The 9337-nt window shown below is 37.3% G+C and overlaps 1 protein-coding gene and 1 non-coding gene across 2 annotated transcripts; one reads left to right on the forward strand and one right to left on the reverse strand.

Annotated features, from left to right (window-relative positions):
* Nucleotides 1–3615: 3615 nt before the first annotated feature.
* LOC100742181 (EF-hand calcium-binding domain-containing protein 1-like) lies at nucleotides 3616–5185 on the reverse strand. The gene is made up of 5 exons (XM_012384346.3): nucleotides 5059–5185; nucleotides 4835–4995; nucleotides 4697–4777; nucleotides 4504–4614; nucleotides 3616–4330 (listed from the first exon to the last, which is right to left on the reverse strand). Exons 1-5 carry the CDS (start codon nucleotides 5183–5185, stop codon nucleotides 4142–4144), a joined length of 669 nt encoding a protein of 222 aa, XP_012239769.1. The 3' UTR covers nucleotides 3616–4141.
* Nucleotides 5186–5716: 531 nt separating this feature from the next.
* TRNAI-AAU lies at nucleotides 5717–5790 on the forward strand. Its single transcript has one exon. It is a non-coding gene; the product is annotated as a tRNA-Ile (tRNA).
* Nucleotides 5791–9337: the final 3547 nt, after the last annotated feature.

Consider the following 9337-nt stretch of genomic DNA (forward strand, 5'->3'; position numbering starts at 1 on the left):
GTTCGGTTTACTTTGTAATCGACGAACAAAAACTTTAATCTCGCGTGTTATCATTATAATTAATAATTATATAATTTAATTGAGCTATTGCACTCTGAAAAATATTTAAGAATTTATTGCACAAGAAGCACTGACTCTACTGATCGCATTGCGCGCGGTCACAAAAATTTTCTGAAAATAAAACTAAAATAGTCGAAGAGGTTAGGTTTAATAGATGTAATTGAATTGATTTGCAAATATTATATCGTGAATGTTCCTTACAAAAGACAAAAGCACATTTTGTAAGAATAAACTACGTAATGTTTTATAAATATGCAAAAATACTTGTAAAACATTAAAAATTCCCGAACTAAATATGCTTGAGCGTAATGACACCACACAAACTCGCGTCTAACCTTATTTCGAAATCCATGTTATCGCGCTTCCTCCCAACCATGGTAGAAAAAGGTTATGTATAATATTTACGAACCACGTTACTAGGCAATTTACAACCAAAACGTCACCGAAACGTAAATGGAAATGTAAAGGTTATTTCAATTTCTTACTCGAGTCGTTTTCAAATTACATATTTAGAATTCCACAATATAAATTGAAACAATAAAATAACACGTTTAGTCTATTTAATATAAGAAAATGAATTAATGATAATTAATTAATATTAGTACTAAAATTAATGCACAGAAACGTTCTTGGAATCTTTTCTAGCTTCATCTTGGTATTTTTAATAAACTATGTAATTATTTATGATAATTAGTTATCTTACATATTAAGCGATTGTGTGATGTGTGACTGATTTGACACACATATGTATGTATGTATGCATGCATGTATATCATGAAATAAATAGAAAAAGTATACCAAATATTATCAATGCCCCAATGAAAACGTATATCTGAATTTATTACAATAAATTTAACGTTACTAAATCTCCATGAAAAAGCATCAGGCTGTTCGTTAATCACCATAACGTTCTTATATTAACCTCCTTATATCATCCATGTTAGCAATAATCTTTATGCAAGAAAATCAAGAATTGAAGACAAACCTATAATGTTGATACCAATTATATTAATATAAAATAATAATCTCATTCGAATCTTGTCTCGAAAGTAGGATTCTGACCACCAAATAAACGATCCATGACCGAAGAACGAAAAAAAGTCGAGTGACTGATTTTGTTATAATAATGTTCCATAAAGTACCAAATAAACGCGTATTAATGAAGCGAAGCTAATATATAATAAAATACACTCGGTAACGAAATAACAAGGGAAGTAACACTTAAATATGTAATAAGTTACCTTAGGTTACGTTACGTACCATGAGCAAAACAATACGTCTTATCGGCCCGATTTTCGATATTTGACTGATGCCCCCCATCATGGCGTCACTACGCGAACTTTTAATGGGTGGAGATTCCGGTGCGCCTCTTAAACATAACCGTGCGTCGAATTGAAATTCCGTACGCTTAGAAATTTTATATTATTGAATGTCTAATAAACAAAATTAAGAAATAATAAAGGTACATAAAATTAAGAAATTGTTTTTTATATAATATAATTCCAGAATATATACTTCATAAGTATAGATTATTATAATTAGTAATTATTATCCATATGTTTTAGGAATTGTTAATATTATTAATACTGTCAAAACAATCACTATTATTAATATGACTATTATAATATGTTACGACCGTTCGCGGAGAGACGCGGTCGCTAGGAAAATGCGTCAGCGAGAGGCGTAAATTCTCGCTACGATTATGTTAATCAACGCCGCGAAATAGTCGTTCCCCTGTTTCGGTTAAGATAACAGAGGTGGTTTAATGAATGTAACACTGTATTAACAGGTTAACATAGAATAATATATTTTACAATAATATGATGAATATGTTACAGAAATTTGACTCGACTTTGCGATATCTCTAGATAAATTCGTTTGCTCGTCAGATTTGTCGAAGTGTCACGTTAGACTCGTCAGAAGGAACTGAACGCCCTTCGATTATTCCTTTGTCTCATTTGGAAGACGACCCTCACTATGCTCGGGTCACGCCACCGCCCGCGCCCCACTCTGCTCGGGTCACGCCACCGCTCGCGTCTATGATCACGTATGCCTCTTCTTGTGTGAAAACGTAACGGTTAAAAATCGACGTTTCTAGAGCTCGCTGCTTGGCGACAACTATGCTCTCGTCGATACATTGTATATGATCCGGCGGGCAGATAAGACGGTTTGCCTGCGACGTTGTAGGACCGCGAGCGACGGTTAGAAAATACAGCCTGTGGTAAGCCTCGTGGCGTAACATAATACGTTATTTAATTATATTCACATAGCTATTGCTAGCTAATTTCAATAAAAGATGTCAAATGAAAAGATCGTCCTAGAAAAGTGTTCTTTGTTTCTCTAATTAAAATACGTTAATTAATGGAAAAACTGGAGGAATATTCAATCGTATGAATATTCGTATTAAATATAAATATTACTTTGAGAAGAAAAAATATATTAAAAGTAACTTTTAGTGTTTCTACTACAATTGACTATAATATTCCATAGAACTCTCCAAACTGCTGTACAACTACATATAGCACAGAGGAGAGCAATGCATATGGCCACTTTCCGCGTGCGCGACCTACGAATTTACGAACATCCTGGACTACCACTATCTTCCCTCCACTTGGACATGTAGCGCATCCATGCCGACACAAATACGAACATTTCGCTGTCGACACGCCACGGGCATGTTTTCTCAGCTGGTGCCCTAACTCTCGATCTCGAACGATCCTCCTTTCCCCGTCTTCCGTGCTATGGTGCAGACCTGGTGGATCCTTTCAAGACACGGTCGGCTACCCACAAAGGATCTGCCCTTTCATACGCACGTTATTATACTCTTTACAGAATATCGTTCCACCTTTTCCCTTTTAGAAGGAAGGAGAAGGTAGAAAACGCAGAGAAGGAAGAAAAAGGAGGACTCTCAGCTTGATCATGTGCATGTTGGTGTTTTACACGTGTATATATACATACGCCTACGCTTTGTGAATCGAGGCTAAAGGCAGGGTGGACGTTTCGACGAAAGCTTCGAGATTTTCTTGTTTAATTTGTTGTTATAGCTGCTTGAGACGCACAGATCAGCCCATTCGCTCAGTCTACGATCCTCAAACATTCATTATGTTTTTTTGTAACACATCCACCAATGCGACTAGAATTGCGGCTTTTGCACGCCACCCTGTTTGCTCTCCAGTTGTGCAAAGATCTGTATTTCACCGCGTTCACCATCCTGCTAACCGTCTTTATTAATCGAGGGAATACGAGGGCGGATTATGGGGTTGCTATTGTGCGTGTGGTGGGGGGACTGCGAAATGTGGGCACTGCCTAAGGAAAGAGATTGAAAATACTAAGCGATTAATGATGTAATAACTTAAATATCTCTGAATATTCCAGGATTCTTTCACTTAGAAAGTAAAGAACAGCTTTAATAACAGCTGCAATTAAGACATTTTATGTCTTACATCCAGATCTTGAACTTTATAATTTTTTACTCAATTCTCTACTATTTCATTACTAGTATGTACAATTAAGAAGATACAAATTTATTAAATACAAATTTCATACAGCTTGCAGAATGTTATATAAATTGTAATAATTAAGAGACGTTAGCATATTCAAGTAACTATTTACACAGCAAAAGCCGGCGTTCGTATTATCATATGTATTTTTCAACTTGAATAAGAATGAAACGATAATGCGTGATGGACTGAAGTTGAACTCACGAAATTCAATTGAGCAATTAATCACATCCTATCGACGATTGCATCACGCTTTGCATCTGATGCGATTACGAGATGGTATTATCGCGGTCCATTAGCGATTGTTTGTAAGAAACAGCAAGTCAATTTTCCGCGTTCGATGAATCGTGAGAAATTCAGTTCAGACAGTCTAGAAAACTTAGTGAACCGTTTACAGGCCCTAGACGGATATCTTCTGTCTGATTTGGCACATTTTCCTCTCCGCTTTCGGAATGTACTGTTAGCTTTCCTCGACGAGCATTATGCTTCACAAAATCTCACGACGAATTGGAAGATACATACATAAACGATGTATTTCCTCTTAAGAAATTATTCTTCGGTATGGATGGCTCCGTAGATTGTCAGTATCTTCCTACACGATCTGTAAAAGTAGACAGGAACACGTGACGTGCGTTTCTCGAAGGAAATACTGGACCCATGCATTCTAAAAGAAGTTGATTTCTCTCTTTTACGGCGGTTTTGAAATCCTCTTCTGATACCGCGCCATCGCGATCCACGTCTAGCTTTTTTATTAACAAATCTATCAAGTCCTATAAAACGAAAAATATATTACAACTATTGGCTTGAATCGAGAGAATTTATTGAGAATTTAAGGAAAATGTAAAAGATATTGAAATTCGCATAGCAAAATATACTATTTTGCTTGTGATCCAATTATTAAAGCATTCTAGTACGATACCTGCACATATATAGTTTACTATACCTTCACAGCTTCTTCTGGGTTTTCATCATTCTGCAATTTAATTAAACATCCGCGCATCATAGGAAATATATGCTCCTTTTTTAATTTGTGAGTTCTCATGTTATCGTACACCTAGAATTGAATTTCGGGAAGGACGGTAAGAAAATTTATTAAGGGAATAATATTGGTTGAGCGTAGAAAGATGGTTGTATACTCTATAAGCAAAATGAATTTTTTCGTCTAAAGTTCCGCGAAGAATCACCGACAGACCTTCGACCCATTGTTCAGAGTATATCTAAATTATAATTTACAATAATTAATCGATATTTAATACTTTTAAACAGTTGTTTACCTGCAAGGCATTTCGTTTGTCGACGACGGAAAACATTCTGTCGATCAATAAATGACGAATATTTTTTGTAAAATCCAAACTAGCGTGGAAAATGTTTCGAAATATTAATCTGCTTATTGGACCCAGCATTTGCACGCATTTACGATGGATAATTGACAAAGCTACCAATAAATTAATCAGACCAATAAAAAACATGAAAAATTGTGACACAATGAATTTCTAACCTTCAACTTCTCTCACATCAAAGTGCGTACTGCGTGCCAATCTTTTGAACCTTGGCATATTTTTCGTTCTGTAAACGATTTCTGCCAAGGTGTCATTTAACATATCTATTGGCTGTTCTGCCGGCATTTTGAATAGTTATACTTGTGAATTTTGGTCACGAAATTTGAAAAGGCAAGTTATCTCTTGAACGACGTCACGTATCTTCAGATTTGTTTTTACACTACGATAGATTTTTTCTATTATTTTCTAATTTCATGGTGTTCTATGTATTCTGGTGCTGATGATGACATTAATGTAAGGATAAAATATTTCTCAGAGTCAACGAATGACTTATCGGTGCGCATGTTGACGCTTTTCCGAGAGCAACTGGAAAAAGTCCACTACCTTGAAACATCTTATATACAAAGGTGTAGGATAACGGGCGAAGAACAACGAAGGTATCTGTCTCATTGACTTGGCAATGAGAACCGTGCATTTTGTAACAGCGAATTTACTGTATCAAGTTGTAGTCAGAGATTGACAGAATTGTAGAGACAGCATAGTGTAGTTTTTATTGCATATACAAAATATTAACATTTTATAAAATATATTTCTTATATTAAAGTTTACTTGTGCAATACCACTTATCACAAGTAGAAATGCACTAGACATCGCAGCGGCCCATTAGCTCAGTTGGTTAGAGCGTCGTGCTAATAACGCGAAGGTCGCGGGTTCGATCCCCTCATGGGCCAAATTACTTTTTTTAAATTTTATTTAACATCCAATGCTGTAATTTTCTAACAATTTGAGCAATAATTTTATAATGCTTTTGAATACATAGATATATAGATAGAAGAAAAGTAATCACTTGAAATGAAGGTTTACTGTAATAATGTATACTGCACTTTACCGCATGTTGAAATAGCGCTTCGTGGTTTACTCATATTAATTTACATTTATACATTGAATCTAGTATATCTTATGTAAGGAGATCTGAGTTTCTTCTATTAACAAGTACTACGTTCATTCAAAATTCAATATCTGCAATATATTTTATCTCCTCTAAATGACTGTCACTTGCTACATACTATTGCACAATCTTCTATCGTGAAAGTGATAAGAAACTTCGATTACCCAACTCGCTGCGATATCTGGCTTGCAAATCTAACACAAGCATTCATACCTAATCCTTCTCTTCCAGAAAGTCATAAGAAAGATTACCATAAAAGCGTGTCCAGTTTCACGTGGAAAGTTGCCGCGAAATAACTCACAATAAGAAAGATCATAAAAGATTCTCACGTGGTTACGATATTTAAGTGAAAAATAAATTTAAAAGCAAGACCAATGATTGGTCATCCGCTTGGCTTTCGTATTTGTTTCGGGAAACTGTTCAACTATTATAAAGGGACGCCAACAAAATTCTTCCTAAGTATATCTAATGACATCATTTGGATGAACCACGGAATATACACAACGTCATGAGAATTTCGTTTATCGTGTAAAAATATGGAAACGACTTAAGAAACATCCGCAAAGATGACCATGGAGTTCTGAGGACATCGGCCATGTAGAAGAGGTTGGAGATACAGGACTGGAATATTATATGGGGTTCGAGGTCCTATGGGAATAAACGAACAGAATACGAAGTTTTGGCTCCTTCTCCTGTCACATGCGAATTGTCGCGTGATGTTAGAAACCGACGGTTACTTGGCTTTGAACGTAGGACGAAGATTTACAGTAAGATATACATTAAGATTCTTGGAAGAACGAGGTTAAGAATTTATGCAGGGTTGCATGGAAGGTTGAAGTTTTATGTGAATGAAGCTAAACTTGTGAATGAATATAAATTGAGCAAAGCTAGCTACGCGATGTTCATTGTGATTCCGTGAAGGGTGGGATAATTGAGGAAGAAATGGATTGTGCTTGGAATTAATGAACGAACAAGACCTGTATGCAACTAGTAGCTGCATAAAATTAATCGCGAATTTGTGCAGCATAGAATAATTAAAATTTTAATATCTTTCTTTTTTGGAATCCTTTTAACAAACTTGAAATTTTTCAAAAAATGAAAGTAACAAGAAATTTCAATTTATTTTTCAATGTTCTTTTATTTTCAATTTATAAATTGTCAATCTTACTTGATGTATTTCCATCTTTGTCACATACTTACGCTCACTTCGAAAATCTCATCTAAACATTACTGTTTCCTGTCAATCGCATCTTAACATTTTTTAGCGATGTAAAGATTAATAGAATTTTACCATAACCGTACTATGTCCATTTCTCATCTTTCTTTAATCCTCCATCGCCACCACTGAATTTTCAGCAAAGTGAAAGACTCCTCCAACCTATGGCGATGCGAACGTAGCATCATCGAGCATACTCGCGAGGCATTTCAATGATCCGAGCTCGGGCCGACCCCTGTCACCGTTAAGCACTCAATCAAGCCCAACAGGCTTCGAGCGAAACAATGCGCGTTCGTGTGTACTCGCGAATGAAATCTTGAGTCGCGCGTGGGCGTCGCGCTTGATAATATGCATTCGCGACGAACAACGAGCCTGATCCGCGACGACAGACCAAGCGGGGACGCACGAACGGCCGCAAGAAGTTCCCTTCTCGCACGGTCCCTGTAATCACGGGCTCATTAGTCCTCCGCCGGCGGATAAATAACGACGAGGGAAGAAGGCAGCCGCATTGTTTCGCGTAAGTGGGCATCCACGAGTACCAACCACGGTTGGATCGGTTTCAACGAAAGGCGCCATAAGCAGTTGCTCGACTGGACCTCGTGGTAGGAGGTGGAGAGGGGACGAAAAGAGGGAGGCAAGACGCGATGGAGAGAATTCCTGGTGTCTTCTCGGGCTTGAAACCGAACGACCGTAATCTTGGGCTATCTAACGTTGTAAACGTAGCGAGGTGATGATTTGCGACCTCCCCGCAGCGAACGTGGAACGCTCGAAGGAAGGAACGCCGGGGCCAGCCTTCTCTTTTTCTCTCCCCCTGGACCCCTTTAGATTCAATTTCGCGGGGCGTCAGCACGCTGACGCGACGTCCGCCCACCTTCTTGCGGGACGTTGATGTACGATACGGTGCACCGGGCCGGACGCGTGAAACTTCGGGAGATTCGCGCGAGACCGGATTGTTTTTCGACCCGTAAACGCTTTGCAAAGTAACGCGTTCGTTTTCTTTCTTTGGATACCGCTGACGGTTTCAGCTGGCCGAGAAGAGATTGAAACCGTGAGGAAAGAGGGTGGAGATGAAGTGTTGCTTTTGTAGTTTAATGGTTTGAAATTTTTACAAGTTTTGCCAATCGTGGAACAGGACGATTTAAAGCCAAGTGTCGAGTAGTACGATTTTGATACGAAAGTATGTAATTAAAGAAGATATGATGTTTTGCAATATAAGCGATATATAATAATTTTTCCTATATATTATATGTGCATAGTTTCTTTGACTTTTAGCAAAATTAATAAGACCTTTCTTTGAAGGAAATAAAGAAGCTCGTAAGATGTTTCATTTCAAGATATTATCATGCAACTCGTTATCTAAATAGGGTACTCATTGCATTTCACCACAAAGCCATAAATTTGTAGCGGCAAAATCATAAAAGTGTTGTATCGATGAAATGACTAACGTAATTTCAGCACAATTTCATGTTTCTCTCAACGTAGAATGTTTCATTTTAACGTGAACACCGAAAATAATACCAACATCTCGTCTAATATGAAATTATAATACATATTTAGGGAATAAGGGGTACAATCTGTATAAAGAAAGACATTGTACGATTGACAAGCTCTTTATATTAAAATAACACATTATGAGATTCCAAAGTTAGTGATACCTTTATAACTATTTTACAACTATCATATAAATTTTATTTTATTTCTCGCACAAGAAATTCTATTGCCACCATTCCCACAGCCGAACGATCGCGGCCAAAGGCTCGCCAGAGCGTATCGATCTTTTGAAAACCCGCACTCTTCGCTTTTTAAATGTTCCATGAAACAACGTTGTTAGTCCAGTAGAAAACCTGAACCAGTGAAGGTATATACAGCCTGGCGCATTAATTAAGACACGGACAGGCCAGTAAGAGTTGCAATATCTTGCGAGGTAGCTCGAGCGGTTTAGGATCCAGCCGTGAGAAAGACGCATCCCCGCGCATGTTTCACAATCTACATTTCACAAGGTATACGGGAGCGGATCACGTCCTCGATCGTTTAAAGCTCGATTTCCACCGGTGTCCGAGGAAAAACAGGCTTAAGTGAAAATCACAATCAAAACTTTTTGATTATCAAAGAA

The sequence above is a fragment of the Bombus impatiens genome, unplaced genomic scaffold (genome assembly GCF_000188095.3).
Source record: "Bombus impatiens unplaced genomic scaffold, BIMP_2.2 scf_0257, whole genome shotgun sequence".
Classification (NCBI taxonomy): Eukaryota; Metazoa; Arthropoda; class Insecta; order Hymenoptera; family Apidae; genus Bombus; species Bombus impatiens.

Coding starts and splice junctions, on each gene's coding strand:
- LOC100742181 (XM_012384346.3), bottom strand. CDS start 5,185: ATGCCGGCAGAACAGCCAATAGATATGTTAAATGACACCTTGGCAGAA. Junction 4,615..4,696: donor AAATTCATTTTGCTTATAGA/GTATACAACCAT, acceptor ATTCAATTCTAG/GTGTACGATAACATGAGAAC. Junction 4,331..4,503: donor ACCCAGAAGAAGCTGTGAAG/GTATAGTAAACT, acceptor TTCGTTTTATAG/GACTTGATAGATTTGTTAAT.